The following is a 19,454-nucleotide window of genomic DNA, read 5'->3' on the forward strand; positions in this document are numbered from 1 at the left end:
TCCTCAGAATAAAGAATGGTTCAGCCTCGTCAACTTTTCACACTGGAGACAGATGAAAACAGGACTGGAGCTCTCTGCAGCTGGGTTTGGCACATTCTGACAGCCCTGCTGCTCTTTTAAATTCCTGAAATTGCTATTTCACAAACCCTGCAGTGGCAAATTATGGGGAGGCTGGAGGGTGACACAACACCTCAGTGATGTCACCTCTTCTAAGCTGACCTGCAAATAAATGACACCATGGGAATCCCCCTGAATTCTCCAGAATTTAGGACAATCCCCTTTGCCACAATTCTTGTCCCTCATTATCCTGTCTTTTGGGGTTTTTCCCCCTCCACTTGGGGCTCAGCCCTCCGAGGCTCTCTGCTCCCTCCCAGTGCTGCTGGCAGGGCTGGTTTGGTGCCACCAGGGCAGCCTGGCCCAGCACAGGGGTGATTGTCCCTGGGCAAGGTGCCACGGGCTTAATCCTGTGTCCTGCAGGGGTAACTGCAGGTGCTGAGCACAGCAGGAGGAATTGGCAGTGTGTGTGTGCAGACAGCACCTCCTCCCAGCTGCTGGCTGGGAATTCCTGGCTGGGATGCTCCAGGGCCTGAGGGGGCTGGGGACAAGGGATGGAGGGACAGGACACAGGGAATGGCTTCTCGCTGCCAGAGGAAAGGGTTAGATGGGGTATCAGGGAGAAATCTTTCCCTGGGAGGGCGGGCAGGCCCTGGCACAGGTGCCCAGAGCAGTTGTGGCTGCCCCTGGATCCCTGGCAGTGTCCAAGGCCAGGTTGGACAGGGCTTGGAGCAACCTGGGCTAGGGGAAGGTGTCCCTGCCCATGGCAGGGGGTGGAATATGATCTTCAAGGTGTTTCCAACCAAAGCATTCCAGGATTCATTCTTGGAGCAGTGTCCAGCTATCAGAGCAGAGCTCTGAGCCCCGAATGGGGCAGCCCTGAGGAGCCAGAGCATTCCCATCTCCTGCAGTGGGTGTTGGATAACACAGTGGTGCTCCCATTCAGTTTTCCACAGGGAACACAAGCCAAGGGACAGATCCAGGCACACACACAAGCTATTCTGCACCCTCCTGGTCTGTGTGCTGGAGTTAAAAAGAGAATTTTTGCATTAACTGTGCATATTTCATCCTGAAGCTTGTCTGGCAGATTTTAAGCAGGTGTAAGTGTCTGGGTTAAAAATGATGGAATTAAATGGATGAGAAACAACATTTCAACCCAGTCTGCTTCAGGAGTTAATTTACAAGTCAAATATCTCCAAAATTGGCTGTTGTACAGTAATTTGTCTCTGAAAAGATGAATTGATTGAGCATGTGAGGAACGAATCCCTTTAGGGAAATCCATGGTGTTTGTGTTTTGGTGAATCAGCCAAGTGTTTGTAGCTTCGGGAATCACATCAGAGCCAGGTTGGATGGGGTTTGGAGTTAACCTGGGATAGTGGAAGGTGTCCCATGGAATGGAGAAGAATGGGATGATTTTTAAGGTCCCTTCCAGCCCAAACCATCCCAGGATTCCATAATCTCTAGAATATTAAACAGCAACGAACCAGAGCACATTGTTTCTGAGGATGTCTGTGCTCTGTGCCCACCCCCTGGGATCACACACCTGAAAACTGTCGTTTTTCCAGGGAGAAATCTGTGAAGAAACTCACTGCCCTGCCAGTCCCTCAGCCACTCACAAAGATTGCAGCAGCGGCCCCGGAGCCAGCCAAGGCAGGGGATAATCGGGAGGCAAGGAGGAAGGAACGTCAGACAAGGACTCCACCCAGGAGGTGAGAGATGTGGGGGCTGGAGTGATGCTTGATCTCCTGGGAGATCCAGAAAATCCCAGGTTTCTGTCTCCTGGAAGATCCAGCAAATCCCCAGAGTCCCAGTGTCTGGGGAGAAATCCATCTGCTGGGGCAGGGAGAGAAGGGGAAGAGAGCTGGGCAGGGATGGTCCTGGATTGCCATGAGTGGCTCCTGCCTGTGGAGGCTGGGGGAGGATGGAGGGGTGGAATACAGGAAACGTGGCAAAATCGGGGTGGGAGTGGGGGAAAAGGCGTTTTTGAGAGCTGCTGCTTGTGGAGGTGAGGAAAAAGGAAAATGAGGGACCTGTTTAGTGCCAGATCTGTTTGATCTGATGTGGTGGAGGGTCAGCAGCTGACCCACACTGACCACAAGGATATTCCCACCAGAGAACATCATTCCTAGGGATCTTCCCCACCACAGAGCATCATTCTCAGGGATACTTCCCAACACAGACCATCATTCCCAGGGATATTCCCCAACACAGACCATCATTCCCAGGGATACTTCCCAACACAGACCATCATTCCCAGGGATATTCCCCAACACAGAACATCATTCCCAGCACATAAACTGGGAGAAGTGGTGGAGGGGGCTGGTCACCCCTCAGCTGGGCGTCAGTCAGAGGGTGCTGAGCAAGTCTCTGGTTTTCTCTTGGGGTCCCCCCACTCTTTTTGCCATTTCAATTCTCATTTTGGGGGCGTGCTTGCTGCCTTGCAGGAGGACCATCAGTGGCAGCATCAGTGGCAGTGCCAGCAGCTACAGCGGGTCCAGCTCCCGATCGAGGTCCTTGTCCCGGTCCCTCTCCAGATCTCATTCCAGATCATCCTCTGCCTCGGCCTCCCACTCTCCCTCTGGCTCAAGGAAATCCAGGTACAGCCCTGAGCCTTCGTGACCTTTATTTAACAGCAGAGATTGTGGCTGTTGTTCACAGGTTTGGTTTCCTGCAGTGGAAACTCTCTGTAGCTCCGGCAGCACCAGCTGCCTGTGCCTGGGGGTGGGACAAGGTTGGGTTTGTGGTACAGATCCCAAGTCCTGAACTGTGATGAGAATACAGTAATGGAGAAGGCATGAAGTGATAGAACAAGATATAATGGCCTTAAACTGATAGAGGGGATATTTCTGTGGGATATTTGGGAAAAATGCTTCCCTGTGAGGGTGGACAGGCCCTGGCACAAGTTGCCCAGAGAAGCTGTGGCTGCCCCATCCCTGGAAGTGTCCAAGGCCAATTTGGACAGGACTTGGATCAACCTGCTCTTTTGAGAGGTGTTAGGCTTGGAACTGGATGATCTTTAAGGTCCCTTCCAGCCCAAACCATTCCATGATTCCCTGATATTTCCCTTGTGGTTTATTCAAGGAAATAATCCTGTCCCGTGTGTCCAAGTACCCATTTAACCTAAATGGTGACCAGAACAATTCCTCCTGGCCAGGGTGATCCCACGTCCTAATTAAACTACAAATGAACAGTTCCAGGCTATGGAGCTTGGCTCTCCTGAGCCTCTCCTACCTCAGGTTCCTGTGTGTCCTTAGGGAAGATGCTTGGCCTGTCAAGAAAGGTAGGTCAGAAAATCCCTAAAAGGCACAGCTAATGATATTTTCCCTTTGCTGGCAAAGTTGCAGGTCCAGTTCCTTTGTGTTTAGCCCCAAGTGAACAGTTCCAAGACTGTTGGTCTCTGGGATGTGTAAACAACAAACTCCTTCCAGCAAAGAAAAACAAACCACTCTCGAGTCATTCCTTCAGGTTTTTTTAATCTCTTCACACAGAGGATTCCCTGAATCCTCACAGGCAGAGCCTTGAAACCCAACACTTCCCTGGCACATGGGTGTAAGAGTAGTCCTGTGGTGCAGAACCAGTGGCTGGAGCAGGATTTGGCTCTGAGCAGCTGCAAATTCCCATCTGTGAACTCTGGAACTCCGAGGCTCAACATCCGCGTTACTTTACTGAAATCCCGGCTTGTTTACTCCGTGCTTGTCACATTCATCAGCTCAGCCTGGGGTGATGCAAGAGCTTCAGAGAGCACCAGGGCATGGATGGGAAACGTGAGCACACTGGGGCTGCCTGTGCTGCTCCTGTGGGAAGGGGGAGGCACAGGAAATGCACTGTGTGCCCACAGCAGCTTTGCTGGGCCAGCCTGGTGGCCTGGAGGAGATCCTGGCTCATCCTGGCACCATTGGAGCAATCCATGAGACCTCTCAGAACTCAGCTCCTGGTGCCAGGGGTAGAGGCTGCAGAGGGTTGGTCTGTGCTGAAGCTGCCACAGCCCCTTCAGTCATCCCAGTGCAGCTTCCAGCCAGGGAGCCTGGGCCTTGCTGGCAGAGCAGGTTGGTGTGGTCAGAGCAGGCGGGAGAGGCTGCCTGAATATTCATGGAGTGGGATGGTTTGGCTTGGAGAGGTGCTTAAAGCTCATCCAGCCCAACTCTCTGCCACCTTCCACTAGACCAGGTTGTTCCAACCCTGTCCAGCCTGGCTTTAACACTTCCTGGGATAGGCCCTGCTGGGAGATTTCCATCTTGGAGGCATCTCCCTGTCGTTATCAGTCGTGACAGTGAGTGTGTGCCAGCAGCAGCAACCCTGCCAGAGAACCCTTGCCCTGAGCTGTAACACTGACCTGGATGTGCCAGTGTGCACTCCCTGCTTTCACTCCCTGTTTTCCTGGGCAAACAGTGACCTGTTTACACATTGCCTTAATCCTGGCTATAAATATCATTACTTTCTAGGCCTGCACCCCACAGCTTTGGGATTTTTCACGCCACCAGCACCTCAGGACGCACAGCCTTTGTGTGCCATTCCCTGCCACCCAGCACCCAGCCGTGCAGGGAAATGCAAAAAGGCCTCGTTGCCTTCCTGGGTGTGACGAGCTGTTGGTTCTTGGCAGGTCCCTGAGCGTGAGCAGCGTCTCCTCTGTGTCCAGTGCCTCGTCCAGCAGCAGCTCCGTGCGCAGCGCCGACTCCGAGGACATGTACGCAGACCTGGCCAGCCCCGTGTCCTCGGCCAGCTCCCGCTCCCCCACCCCGGCCCAGCAGAAGAAAGGTACAGGCACCTGCTTTGCTGGGCTTGTATTCCTCCAGGGAGTCTCTGGAGAAGAAGGGAGGAGCAGAGATCCTTCCCCGGGGTTACTGTGGGATCCAGGAAAATCCTTGAGCAGAGGTCCTGTGGAGCAAATTTGCATCCACATCCTTCCATCCCTGTGCCTCTTGTTGTCTCATCCCTTTTCCTGCCTCTCCTTCACCCTTGAAGGTGATGTAAATCTGGACAACTCCAGTATCACTTTGCTCTTCCTCTGCTTATTCCAGACCATGACAGAGTCTGTGGCAAAAGCCTTTTGTTCTTTGTCTTCTCCGTTGTTCTCTGTGGAAATACTGGTTTCCTGAGTCCCTTAACCTCGTGTCCACGAGCTGAGTGAACTGCTCTGGGCTTTTCCCATCCCTGGAGCAGCATCCTCTTGCCCAAAGGGAGAGCAGGCAACAGGAATCATTCCCAAGTGACCACTTGTGCTCTCCGCTTTCAACAGGAAAGTCAAAAAAAGAAGACAGTGCTAAAGAGGAGAAGAGGAAACGGGATGTGCCTGCTCAGCTCCTGAAATCAGCCAAGCCCACCCCGGGAAGCAAATCCCAGCAGGTGCCCCAGGGCCAGCAGCCCTCGGCCCCCCAGGCGCAGCAGGGCGGCTTCAGCGGGCACAAGGAGATCAAACTGACGCTCCTGAACAAGGTGGGGATCCCTGGTGGCTGGGATTGCCTCTCCTGGGGGCCTGAGGGGGGTGGATCCTGTCAGGAGGGGGATGGATCCTGTCAGGAGAGGTTTGGATCCCGGCAGGAGGGGTTTGGATCGGTCGGGAGGGTGATGGATCCTGGCAGGAGGGGTTTGGATCGGTCGGGAGGGTGATGGATCCTGGCAGGAGGGGGATGTATCCGCTCAGGAGGGGTTTAGATCCCAGCAGAAAAGGGATGGATCCCAGCAGGAGGGGTTTGGATCCGGTCAGGAGGGGTTTGGATCTGCTCAGGAGGGGGATGAATCCTGGCAGGAGGGGTTTGGATCCCAGCAGAAAAGGGATGGATCTGGTCAGGAGAGGTTTGGATCCGCTCAGGAGGGGGATAGATCCCAGCAGGAGGGGTTTGGATGCAGTCAGGAGGGGTTTGGATGCAGTCAGGAGGGGGATGGATCCCAGCAGGACGGGGATGGATCCGCTCAGGACAGGAGCTCCAGGCTCCGCTGTTGGGATGAGCTCAGCCAGGAAAGGTCTGGGGCTGGCTCGGAGGGCAGCACACAGAACCAGTCTGGCAGCACACACCCTGTGGTGGCTTCACTTTGGGACTGTGTTGGCGACTTCCCTGGGGCACATTCCTGCTGCAGCTTCCAGGCTCTTCCCTGCTTGCTCGAAGGTGCTGCGTGCGCCGGGGCCTTTCCCTGCGAGCTGCTCTGGGAGCGCTGCCTGTGCCACACCGGAGCGGGCTGGGAGCAGCCTGGCACAGAGTCCAGGGGCAGAAGGAAGGGGCAGGGAGCCCCTGGGGTGCCCAGCTGGCTCTTCCCTCCCCGCCGATCCCGCTGCCCCGGTTCGGAGCCCTCGGCGCAGATCCCAACCCGCAGCGCGTGGGGGGGAGTTGAGCCTCGTGGGGTTTGCTGCTGGGGCAGGGTGTTGGCCCCATCACGTGGGCAGGTTCCTGTTTTTGATATTTTGCTCTGCCAGCCCAAATTCCCCGGCGCAGTCTGAGGCTGCAGATTTCTCTACTTCCCTGTGCTCTGACGTGAGGCTTTATCAGAGGCAGGAAGCTGCTCGGGAGGGAGGAGTGTGCAGTGACACATGACAGCCTGGAAAAGGCACGGCTCCACATGCCTCCTTCACTTCTGCTATCCTTGGTGCTGCTGGCAAAGAAAAACATCCCAAAAAGCTGCTTGTTTGCCTGTTCCTATTCTGAAATCAGTCCAGTGCAGGGGGGTGTTGCTGTGGCTCCTGGTGGTTGGGAATTAGGTGGATTCGGGGATGGCTGGGACTGGTGAGTGCAGAATTTATTGAGAAACGTGCTGGCAGGCAGCAGCACATCCCAGGGAATGGCTGTGCCTGTTTCCCTCTCCAAAGGGAAGTGGCTGCTCAGCTCCATTGTTTTAATTCCATTGCAGGCAGCTGACAAAGGAAGCAGGAAGAGATACGAGCCAGCAGACAAAGAGAGGCCAACCTCTCCTCCAGCCAAACGGGCCAACCTGTCACCTGACAGAGGTGAGGCATCCTCCAGCCCGGGCTCCTGCTTTCCAACAGCTGGAAAGAGCCTTTGCAGCCATCCCAAAACCTCAGAGTGGGATTGCCACCATGCTGCTGCAAAAACACAGCAGAGCTGAGGCCCTGGGCAGGCCAGTGCCAGCCTTGCCACGCTGTCCCCGGGGCACATCGTGCCCAGCGTGACTCCCCTGTGTCCCTGTAAGTCCTGTCCACAAAAATAACCCCTTGGCTTTGAAAACATGGATTTCTCACCTCCACATCCACCCCAGGGCCTCCTGCTCACTGCTGCTGGCCGTGGATGTGGCTGTGGAAAGCAGGTTTAGGTTGGAAATTAGGAAATTTTTTTTTCCCAGAAAGGATTGGAACAGACTGTCAGGGAGGGAGTCCCCATCCCTGGAAGCGTTCCAAAAACGTGTGGATGTGACACTTGGGGACAGGGGTAGTGGTGGCCGTGGTGGTGCTGGGCTAAAGGTCGGATTGGATGATCCTGAAGATCATTTCCAAACCTCAGCCACTCCAGGATTCTGAGTCACAGGAGTTTCCTTTCGTGCATCCCGGAGTTTTCCCGGGGGAGCTGTCCCTGCCAGCCAGGCTGGTGCTTCGAAAGGCTGGGCTGGAGGGAGGGATGCAATCAATCCCTGCCAGCCTGGGCCACCAGCTGATTGCCCCACCTCTGGGTGACACAACTGCCCTGGATGTTTAGAAAGACCTGGGCTTTCCAAGTGTTCTCCTGGGCCTCGGTAGCAGGACCAGCTCGGGAAACCCAGCTGGCAGCCCCAGGCAGGGACCTCAGTGCCACCCTCCAGCCTTTGCTGTGGCTGCCAGGAGGCAGAGGGGGTGTGGGGGGGTGTTGGCAGCCAGAGGTGGCAGCTGGTGACGTCGGAGCCGCCACGTGATGTTGTTTTCCCTGGTGGCTCAGCCGTAGGTGGATCTTGTTGACTCTGGGTGCCAGCCAGCAGAAGATCTGTGCTAATAACCTGCAAGGTTCACGTCCCGCAAGGGCAGCCTGCAAGGGCCTGCCCGAGGTTGAAGTTCACCAGGATCTGCCTCACACACCAGTGACAGGGCCAGGCCAGCTCGCTTCCTCGAGAGACCTTGGTGTCATCCTCTGCTGTTTGTTAAAAAGCAAGTTTTGAGCAAACCATAGAAGCACAGATTGGTTTGGGCTGGAAAGACCAGGGACACCTTCCAGTAGCCCAGGTTGCTCCAAGCCCCATCCAGCCTGGCCTTGAGCACTTGCAGGGATCCAGGGGAGTACCCCAAATCCAGTGGCAAAGGTGCCCTTGGCTGAGCTGGGACTGAGCCCCTGGGCATCCCAGCACCAAACTGGTCGGTGGTGGTGGCTGAGTGTGTCACCTGCTCCGTGACCTGCTCCTGTGGGCCGGGGCTGTCCCAGTGTCCATCCTCAGGAGCAGAGGGAGGCCCTGGCACACACAGGGCACCTTTGCAGGGCAGCAGCAGCTCCGCAGGCTGCCTTCAGGTGGAATCCCCTCTCTGTTCCTGGGATAACCCAGCCGCTCCCCAGCAGCCCTGAGTGCCCAGGGCAGCTCTGTGGGGCAGGGCCTGGCAGCTGAGCCGTGCTGAGCAAACACGGGGGTGCTGCTGCCCCGAAAGCAGCAGAGCTGCCCTCGCCTGTCACTGCTGCAGCCACTACACCCCGAGACCCACCAGGGCAGAGCCAGCAGCTCTGCAGGATCAAAATGCCATGGAAGAGCCTCATTCCAGCAGCTGGAGGGTGAAGGAGGGCTGGTGGAAGGTGCTGTGTGCAGGTGACTGCGGGGCACAGCCCTGCCTGGCCTCTCTGCTCCCCCAGGGATGTGGGGGGCACTCAGTGAGGCTTTTCCAGCTGCTGCTGGGCTTGGCTTTTTGTTGGCACGATGTGGTCGGTGAGGGCAGGCAGGGGGTGCTCCCCTGTGCCCCGGTGCCAGGCAGGAAAATGAAGGAATGTCCTTGTGCTCTCCCGCCAGGCTCTCGCGATAGGAAGGCGACCGGGAGACTCTCGTCCCCCAAACAGGAACGGCAGCGGGGCCAGAACCCAAAACCTTCCCCTGCACAGGCAGACAGGTGAGTGCTGCTGCTTCTGCTGGGCCTCAGAGCCCTGCAGCTCCTGCTCCAGCCCCGCTCCAGGCTCTGCCAGGCTCTGCCAGGCTGGCAGTGCCAGCTGCCGTGGAGCGCAGCGCGAGGAAGGACGCGGAGCTGCCCGGGAGGTGCCAGGGGTGCCAGGGCTTCGTGCAGAGCCTCCAGCTGGGCCATTCCAGCTGGGAGAAGAGCAGGAGCACCAGGAGCCAAGTGGGTCAGGAGTGAGCTCAGCCAGTGCCTCTGCAGCTCATTAGCACGGCGTTAATGAGCAGCAGAGTGCAACTCCTTCCCCTCCTTGCCCAGCTCCTCCTGGCACCCGGCTCCAGTGCCTGATTGCCCTTTTCCCAGCCTGGCACCCCCTCAGCTGCTCCCCTTGCTGCTGTGGCATATTCAGATGTGTCCCCTGCCTGGGACAGAGCAGTGACAGCCCTGGCTCTGCACCCTCCCGTGCAGGTGCCAGGTGACCACTCAGCCAAGCTCCTGGCAGGCTGTGCCTGCTGCAGTGCTGGGAATGTGCCAGGGCAGGACTGGATGTGTGGCTCTGGGGGCTCGAGGGTTGTGGATTCTCTGCGAGGATCTCTGGGGGCAAACATCACAGGGAAGGGGCTGAAGGATTTGGGATTGAGGGGATGCTCCAGGGCTGCCCTCCCCTCTGGGTCTCACAGAGCTGCTCACTGCAGCCACGAGCTGGCACTGAGTTTAATCCTGGGAATCCCCATGGAATGGCTATGTTTTACCATTTAAGCCAGTTTTCAACTCAAGGCCTCCTCCTGTCTCCCAACCTCTTTTCTCCCACCTGCTCCTTGAGCTATGTGGCATTTCCTGGTACTTAAGTTCAGCTCAGAAGTTAGGGAGAAATCCTTCCCTGGGAGGGTGGGGAGGCCCTAGTACAGGATGCTCAGAGAAGCTGTGGATCCCTGGCAGTGCCCATGGAGCAACCCATGGTAGTGAAAAGACGAAAAAGATGGAATTTATGTGAGAAAGGACCTTAAAAACCATGATTTAATGTTGCTCAGTGCACTTTTAGCTTCCCTCAGATCCTTTGGGACATTCCCAGCCCCTCTCACTGCTCCTCCCTCTCTCCCTGCAGGAAACGCCAGCTCTCCCCTCAGTCCAAGAGCTCCAGCAAAGTCACCAGCGTGCCGGGCAAGGGCTCGGAGCCGGGCCCTGCGGCTGCCAAGGGCAGCAAGTCCAGCACCCTGTCCCGGCGGGAGGAGCTCCTGAAGCAGCTGAAGGCAGTGGAGGATGCCATCGCCCGCAAACGGGCCAAAATCCCGGGAAAAGTATAGTGGGCCGTGCCCCGGAGTGACTGGTGATGTTTTTATAAATAGTGGCAAAAGCGGCCGCTTCGGGATTTTGCAGTTCCTCGTCTTCGTTTTGGCCGCGGTTCTTTTTAAGAAAAAAAACAAACAAAAAAAAAAAACCAAACCCACCCACCCACCCACACACACACACACACACACACACAACCAAACACAAAGAAAATTAAGGAAGTTTTTGTCCAGTCAGGAAAAGCCCGCGACCAGCGGCTCCGGGAGGGCTCCGGGGCCGTGTCCGTTCTGCACAGAGACTCCAGCCCCGTGGGATGCTCCCAGCCTCCTGTGCTCCCTCTCCTCTTTGCTAGCCTCGAGTTGTATTCTCCTAGTTAGCCCTGCTGTGTGTCGAGTGTCTTCAGCGATGCAGTTCTAGTCCCGTGTGCCGAGAGAGCCGAAAACTGCTGTGAACTGCTGGCAGCACCCTCCTCCCCCAGGAAAAATATATATATATATATTCCTGCCTCAGTCCCCTCGGGAGTGCCCTGGCGTTTCTTTGGAGCAGGGGATCGGTTCGGTTGATTGCCCAGGAGCCCTGCAGGTGTTGTGGGCGTGTCTGTCTGCCAGGAGGGTCCTTCTTCCTTTGGTTTTCCTTTTTTTGTTTTGTTTTGTTTAGGTTGCTTTTTTTTTTTTCTTCTTTTTTTTTTCTTTTTTTTTTCTTTTTTCTTTTTTTTTTTTTTTTTTTTTGGAGGGATCTCCCTGAAATAAAATATTTTGATAACCAATTTTCCTGCTCTTGTCTGCACCTCCCTTGCCTTGGTGGGGGGGTGAGGGGATACGTACCCCTCATTTTGGGGGTTTTTGGGGCAGGAGCAGCTCTGCGGAGCTGGAAAAGCTGCTCTGTGTCCTGGGGGAGCACCCGGTGTGACACCAGTGTCCCACTGGTGTGTGTTTTTGGGGGGCTCTGCCCTGCCTGGCATCAGGGACAAATCCCCCTAATTTAGGGGAGCAGTGCTGGAAATCCCAATGGATTTCCCAGGCTGCTTGTTCCCAGTATGGAACCAGTATCCTACCGGTGTGAAGTGTTAGTGGGGGGCATCATCTGGGGTACCTCAGAGAACAATTTTTGGGGTCCCTGGCATTTCCCATCCTCCGGGATTTCCCCATCCTCCAGCCCCGCTCCTCACCCCCAGCACAAAACCAGTATCCCACAGGTGCTGCTGGGAGGAGGCCACTGGTCCATCCTGGAGGGCTGATGGCAACCCTCGAGCCCTTCCCAGCGTTGCCCAATTCGGGATTTCTGCCCGGGAATGCCATGGTGATCTCACGGCGCCGGTGGCGCAACGGGGCACAGCCTGGGGGATGCCCGTGTCACCGGGCCACCCCTGCCCACCTCCCTGCCCAAATCCCGGGGCTCCGAGGCGCCGTGCTCCCGGCTGGCACACGTGGAGCGGCGCAGAAGGAAGTGGCGGCCGCGGGGAGGAGGAAGGAACCTGGAGCTGGAGTTTCCAGGTGTGTGCACATCACCTGCCCGGCCCTATAAAAGGCGGCGGCGGCGGCGGCGCTGCCACTCGGCCGCTCATCCCCGGGGCTGCGCTTCCCGGGGTCCCCCTCCAGTTTGGGAGCGTTCTGCCCCGAATTCCGCCGCCCTCCCCTCCCCGAATTCCGCCGCCTTCCCCTCCCCAAATTCCGCCGCCTTCCCTGCCCCCTCCACCAAAATTTTGGCGTGGTGCCTCAACACCTGGCTGATGGTAACGTGGGGTTTGGGGCTGGGGGGTGTTGGGGGGAGGTTCTCTGGGTGTTTAATGAGTGTGTTACACACTGTGTGTGTGTTTTATGTGTGTGTTACACACCCTGTGCACAGTTCTGTGTGTGTGTGTGTGTGTGTGTGTGTTACCTGTCATGTGTGGGGTTCTCTGGGTGTTTAATGAGTGTGTTACACACTGTGTGTGTTTAATGAGTGTGTTACACATTGTGTGTGTGTTTTATGTGTGTGTTACACACCCTGCGCACAGTTCTGTGTGTGTGTGTGTGTTACCTGTCATGTGTGGGGTTCTCTGAGTGTTTAATGTGTGTGTTACACATTGTGTGTGTTTTATGTGTGTGTTACACACCCTGTGCACAGCTCTGAGTGTGTGTATGTGTGTGTGTGTGTGTGTTACCTGTCATGTGTGGGGTTCTCTGGGTGTTTAATGAGTGTGTTACACACTGTGTGTGTTTAATGAGTGTGTTACACACTGTGTGTGTGTTTTATGTGTGTGTTACACACCCTGCGCACAGTTCTGTGTGTGTGTGTGTGTTACCTGTCATGTGTGGGGTTCTCTGAGTGTTTAATGTGTGTGTTACACATTGTGTGTGTTTAATGTGTGTGTTTTACACTGTGCACAGCTCTGAGTGTGTGTGTGATGTCTGGGGTTCTCTGGGTGTTTAATGAGTGTGTTACACACTGTGTGTGTTTTATGTGTGTTACACACTGTGTATTTTATGTGTGTGTTACACACCCTGTGCATAGTTCTGTGTGTGTGCGATGTGTGTGTGTGTGTGTGTGTGTGTGTGTGTGTGTGTGTGTGTTTTACCTGTCATGTGTGGGGTTCTCTGAGTGTTTAATGTGTGTGTTACACACTCTGTGTGTATTTTATGTGTGTTACACACCGTGTGCATAGGTCTGAGTGTGTGTTACCTGTCATGTGTGGGGTTCTCTGGATGTTTAATGAGTGTGTTACACACCCTGTGTGCATTTTGTGTGTGTGTTACACACCCTGTGCATAGTTCTGTGTGTGTGTGTGATGTGTGGGTTCCCTGGGTGTTTAATGAGTGTGTTACACACCCTCTGCACATCTCTGTGTATTTTATGTGTGTTACACACCATGCGTGTATTTTCTGTGTGTATTTTCTATGTATTTTCCGTGTGTGTATTCTACATGTGTTACACCCCGTGCAGGGCTCTGTGTGTGTATTTTATGTGTATTTTCTGTGTGTATATTTTGTGTGCATTGTGTGTGTGTGTATTTTCTGTGTATTTTCTGTGTGTGTATTTTCTGTGTATTTTATGTGTATTTTCTGTGTGTGTATTTTCTGTGTGTGTATTTTCTGTGTATTTTCTGTGTATTTTCTGTGTGTGTATTTTCTGCGTGTGTATTTTATGTGTATTTTATGTGTATTTTCTGTGTGTATTTTCCATGTGTGTATCCTATGTGTCTCACACCCCGTGCAGGGCTCTGTGTGTTCCCCGTGTCCGTACCGTGTTTCCATGTGTGTTCCCCCGTGTCCATGCCGTGTTTCCATGTGTGCATTTATATATTATTATATATTTATTTCCATGTCAATGCTGTGTCTGTGTGTGTTTATCTGTATTTATATGTATTTATATATTTTTATATAAAATATATATATATTATATTTATATATTTATTTCTATGTCAGTGTTTTGTGTGTGTTTATCTGTATTTATATGTATTTATATATTTATATAAATATATATAACATAAATATATATATATATATATATATATATATATATATATATATATAAAATATTTCTCTATTTATTTCTATGTCAGTGTTGTATGTGTGTGTGTACTGCTGCTCTGTGTTCTGTGTGTGTTTTTCTGTATTTATATGTATTTATATATATTTATTTCCATGTCAGTGCTATGTCTGTCTGTGTTTATCTCTATTTATATTTTTTAATATTTATTTGCATGTCAGTGATGTGTGTGTGTGCGTTTCTCTATTTATATGTATATTTATATATCTTTATTTCCACGTCAGTGCTGTGTGAGTGTGCACTGCTGCTCTGTGCTCTGTGTTTACGTGTATTTATATGTATTTTTCATACATTTCCATATCATTTTATCTCTATGTCTCAGTGTGGTTCTGGTCCCGTGTGTGCACTCCCAACACACACAGAATTTTATTTATTGCTGCATTTAATACCCAGCTAGATTCCATTTCATCCTATATATGTTCCATTTTCTCTTATATATATTCCATTTCATCTTATTTCTATTCCATTTTATATTATTTTTATTTGTAATTTTAATTTCCTATTTTATTCTATTTTCTATGTGTATTTATACTCTCTATTTCTTTATCCTTTTCTTTATCTAGCTTGTCTTTAAATTATCTATTCCTTTATATATTTATTTACTTATTTATAGTTATTTTTATTTTATATACTTACATTTAAAAATATTTAAGTATAAATATATATTATATAAAAATATTTTTATATAAAGTATAAATATATATAAGTATATATATTTAAGTATAAATATATATAATTTTTATATATTATATATATTTTAATATATAGAAATACATAAAAATAATTATATATTTATATTTGTTTCTAATTTATTTTGTTTATTAAATTTACCTTTACTTTTATTTATTTATATTATACATATTTATGTTTTCTTTTTTTTCCCTTTCCATTATTTTTTAAATCCCAGAGGTTGTTTATGCTAAATTTAATGTTTCATTCACACACAGGCAGGAGTTTTCTCCTGCACAGATATTTCTTTCTCCTCTATAGATATGGATATAAATATATACATATGTTTTAAATAAATATAAACTATATAAATAGCTATTAAACTATATATAAACATATGTACCTGTATAAATAAATATATAATATATATTTATATGCATATATGTGTACTAAGCTATACATACATATAAAAATATATCATTTTAAAATATATAAAAAACACGTATATCAGGTAAATGTGTATATGTGTACTGGGCTTTATATTCACATGCATATACATTCCTTGGCGCTTTATATTCATACAACATATCGTATTTTTACACAAAATAATATATATTCTCATATATGTGTATATATATCAACATATAATATACACATAAACGTATCTAATATATAATATATAACTTTTATATATAAACATATAGAAATATAGAAATATATATTAAAATATATGTTATTTATATAGAAATATAGAAATATAGAAATAAATATAGAAATACAGAAATATAGACATATAAAAATATAAAAATATAAAATTATATCTTATATAGATTATATATATAATTAAAATATTTTATACATATAAAATATATAATGTATAATTTAACATACATTATATTATAATGTATATTAAATTATACCTATTATAGATTGTGTGTATTATGTGTATACTATGTAGATTTTATTATATATTATATTTAATATACCATTCTATATTCCACATGTTATATATATGATATATATCATACATTATATATATTATATATATTACACATTGTATGATATACATTAGGCTGGGGGTCCATAGGTGTGTTCAGGCCCTCTCTGCCTGTATATCCCGAATGTATCAATATATAAATTAAATTCTGTGTTCTATGTGGGTACAGGCTGTCCCTGCACGCACAGCTCCTCTGTGTGTGCATCAATGTTTTTCTGTGTTTCTGCATACACATAAAAATATATATTAAAAATATATATCTCTCTCTATCTCTATCTCTATCTCTATCTCTATCTCTATCTCTATCTCTATCTCTATCTCTATCTCTATCATCTCTATCTATCTCTATCTCTATATATCTATATCTATATCTATATCTATATCTATATCTATATCTATATCTATATCTATATCTATATCTATATCTATATCTATATCATGTCTCTATATCTATATGACTATGTATCTATATATCTATATATATATATATAGATATAGATATAGATATATAGATATAGATAGATATATATATATATCTTTTTTTTTTTTTTCTGTGTGCATATGGGTGTATATTTGTGTGTGTGTCTCACAGTGTGTGTGCATCTCTCCTGCACACCTTTTTTGGGGTGAAGGGTGTGAAACCCTTGTGAGTGCCAGTACATTTGTGTGGGGTTTTCTCTCTATATTTTTTTTTTTCTGAGTGCATTTATATTCTTATATTATATTTATATTTATATTTATATTTATATTTATATTTATATTTATATTTATATTTATAGTCATAGTCATAGTCATAGTCATAGTCATAGTCATAGTCATAGTCATATACAAACATATTTATATTTACAAATAAATATATATTTTATAAATATAAATGTAAATATATTTTTATATAACTATATATTTTTTTATATTTTGTGTGTGTGTGTTTGTGTTTATTCATTTTTATATATTCCTGTGTGTTTATGCCTGCAGATGTTGCGTGTGTATACAGTGTGTGTGTGTGTGCATATTGAGTTTGCATGTGGGTGTGCTAATTTTTTAGGGATGGAATATATATATATAAATCAAAATATAGATAGGTGCAGATAGAAATAGATATAGATATAGATATAGATATAGATATAGATATAGATATAGATATAGATATAGATATAGATATAGATATAGATATATAGATAAATTATTTGTATATATAGATAGAAATAGAAATAGATATAGATAAATACAGATACAAATAAAAATAGATAGATACAGATAAAAATGTAAATATATAGATATATGTAGATGGAAATAGATATAGATAGATATAGATACAGATAGATATAGATATATAGAGAGATGATAGATGTAGATAAAAATAGAAATAGATATGGATAGATGTAGATAAAAATAGAAATAGATATAGATAAATATAGATAAAAATAAAAATTTATATAGATACATACATATAAAAATATGACTAGATAGAAATAGAAATAGAAATAGGTATAGATGGATCTGGGTACAGATATAGATAGAAATATAGATATAGAAATATAGATTGATAGATATAGATAAAAACGGAAATAGATATATGTAGAAATAACTATAGATATAGACAGAGATAAATAGAAATAGATATATAGATGTCTTTGATATATATAGATAGATATAAATATATAGCTATATAATTATAGATATATAGCCATAGCCACAGATATAGATACAGATATATAAATATCCAGATAGAGACACAGAGATGATCTAGAGATATCGACGTCCAGATAAAAATGTATAGATACTCTGTAGGCATGGAGATATAGAGACATTTATAGATACAGAGATTAAACCCACAGAGAAATCGAATAATAGGAATTTATAGATGATAGATATAGACGGATGGATGATGGATGGATGGATGGATGGATGATGGATGGATGGATGGACAGATGGATGGATGATGGATGGATGGATGGATGATGGATGATGGATGATGGATGATGGATGGATGATGGATGGATGGATGGATGGATGATGGATGGATGGATGGATGGATGGATGGATGGATGGATGGATGGTGGATGGATGGATGGTGGATGGATGGAAGAATGATGGATGGATGGATGGATGGATGATGGATGGATGGATGGATGGATGGATGGATGGATGGATGGATGATGGATGGATGGATGGATGATGGATGGATGGATGGATGGATGGATGGATGGATGATGGATGGATGGATGGATGATGGATGGATGGATGGATGGAGGGATGGATGGATGGATGGATGGAGGGCTGTGTGTGCCTGTCCCCTTGGGTGACCCTGGCTGTGTGTCCCTGTCCCCCGATGTCCCTGTCCGTGTGTCCCTGTCCCCCGATGTCCCTGTCCCTGTCCGTGTGTCCCTGTCCCCCCGATGTCCCTGTCCCCCCGATGTCCCTGTCCCTGGCTGTGTGTCCCTGTCCCCCCGGTGTCCCTGTCCCTGTCCCCCGATGTCCCTGTCCCCCCGATGTCCCTGTCCCTGGCTGTGTGTCCCTGTCCCTGTCCGTGTGTCCCTGTCCCCCGATGTCCCTAACGCCCGCTGTCCCCGCAGGGCTGGCTGGCCGCCCTGGCCGTGCTGGCGGCGCTGGGGCAGTGCCGGGCGCTGCGGCGCTCCGGGCCGGGCTCGGGGCTCTCGGCCGTGCGCTGCTTCAGCGGGGCCGAGCTGGGGCCCGAGGCTCCGGCGCAGCTGCTGGGGCGCAGCCTGCGCTGGGACCGGCACGTCTCGGTGCAGCTGGTGCCGCAGCTGGAGCGCGGGGAGGCGGCCGGGGCCCGGCGGCGGCGGCGGCAGCGCCCGCCGGGCTGCCCCGCGCTGTCCGTGCGCGCCGGGCTCCGCGGCGAGCATCACGAGCGCTCCATCTCGCCGTGGCGCTACCGGTGAGTGCCGCCCCTCCCCGCCGGGCCGTGCCAGCCGCTCAGAGCCGGCGGCACGCCTGGAACTGTCGCCGCGTCCCCGCAGCATCGACGAGGACGAGGACCGCTACCCGCGCAAGCTGGCCTTCGCCGAGTGCCTGTGCAGCGGCTGCGTGGATGTGAAAACCGGCCGGGAGACCACGTCGCTCAACTCGGTGGCCATCCACCAGACCATGCTGGTGCTGCGGCGCAAGCCGTGCCCGCGGCCCGCGGCGCCGGGGCTGGTGGCGCTGGAGGTGGATTACATCCGAGTGCCCGTGGGCTGCACCTGCGTCCTGCCCCGCACGGTGCGCTGAGCCCGGCCCGGCCACCGCCGCACCCCGCCCGTGCTTGTTTTAGAGCACCCGACCCGCCAGGGTGGCCCCTGCCCTGGTTATTTATCAGTTATTTATCAGCCTCGCTGCCCCGGGGCTTTTTGTACCCTTTATTTATTGCTGACCCCCCCACCCTCCAAGCCATGGGCCAGCAGCGCCCCACGGCCAGACCCTGTGAGTGCTGCACTCACTGGTTATTTATTCCCCCCTAAAAAAGGTATTTATTGTCTCCTTCCTAGCACTATTTAATGCTGCCAATAAAAGCGAACAACTCCTGGCACGGTCCTTGCTCTGTGCCCAGGGCATCGGGATGTTGGGAATTGGGGCACATCCCCGGGCAATGCCCGGCTGTGGGACACCCCTCAGCCCCTCTGGGTGGGCAGGGCAGGATGAGCTGGGAGGCGATGGGGAGGGCAGCAGGGCACGGGGGTGCCCCACAACACCCCCAGCCCCGGGGGGGACCCAGCCCTGGCACCCCGACACCCACACCTTTCCCACGGCTCTGCCCCCGGGCACCACAGCCCACGGAGCTGGTGCCACCTGCCAGGGTGCTGGCAGCACCCAGGGGTGCCCTGGGCCACCTGCAGCCCCTGAGGGGACAGAGCAGGGCCTGGAGCAGCTGCTGATCCCAGCGGGATCAAGGATTTGGGATCTGGCACCCACATCACA

The 19,454-nt window shown here is 49.8% G+C and overlaps 2 protein-coding genes across 2 annotated transcripts in view; both read left to right on the top strand.

Annotated features, from left to right (window-relative positions):
* Nucleotides 1-10,851, top strand: part of ZC3H18 (zinc finger CCCH-type containing 18) — a 43,608-nt gene extending 32,757 nt beyond the window's left edge. The window contains exons 13-19 of the mRNA XM_021526935.3: nt 1,620-1,763; nt 2,499-2,651; nt 4,655-4,809; nt 5,291-5,487; nt 6,895-6,991; nt 8,959-9,055; nt 10,161-10,851. Coding sequence (XP_021382610.1) covers nt 1,620-1,763; nt 2,499-2,651; nt 4,655-4,809; nt 5,291-5,487; nt 6,895-6,991; nt 8,959-9,055; nt 10,161-10,359 — 1,042 coding nt within the window. The 3' untranslated portion in view covers nt 10,360-10,851. The remainder of the gene's footprint in view (nt 1-1,619; nt 1,764-2,498; nt 2,652-4,654; nt 4,810-5,290; nt 5,488-6,894; nt 6,992-8,958; nt 9,056-10,160) is intronic.
* Nucleotides 10,852-11,378: 527 nt separating this feature from the next.
* Nucleotides 11,379-18,934, top strand: IL17C (interleukin 17C). The gene is made up of 4 exons (XM_077786245.1): nt 11,379-11,430; nt 11,941-12,074; nt 18,113-18,435; nt 18,518-18,934. Exons 1-4 carry the CDS (start codon nt 11,379-11,381, stop codon nt 18,765-18,767), a joined length of 759 nt encoding a protein of 252 aa, XP_077642371.1. The 3' UTR covers nt 18,768-18,934.
* Nucleotides 18,935-19,454: the final 520 nt, after the last annotated feature.

This window comes from Lonchura striata, chromosome 13, assembly GCF_046129695.1.
Source record: "Lonchura striata isolate bLonStr1 chromosome 13, bLonStr1.mat, whole genome shotgun sequence".
Taxonomy (NCBI): Eukaryota; Metazoa; Chordata; class Aves; order Passeriformes; family Estrildidae; genus Lonchura; species Lonchura striata.

Excerpts from the sequence above, each read along its gene's own strand:
- IL17C (XM_077786245.1), top strand. The coding sequence starts at position 11,379 with ATGGAACCAGTATCCTACCGGTGTGAAGTGTTAGTGGGGGGCATCATC. Across the intron at positions 12,075-18,112 it reads GCCTCAACACCTGGCTGATG|GGCTGGCTGGCCGCCCTGGC; the intron begins GTAACGTGGGGT and ends CTGTCCCCGCAG. Across the intron at positions 18,436-18,517 it reads ATCTCGCCGTGGCGCTACCG|CATCGACGAGGACGAGGACC; the intron begins GTGAGTGCCGCC and ends GCGTCCCCGCAG.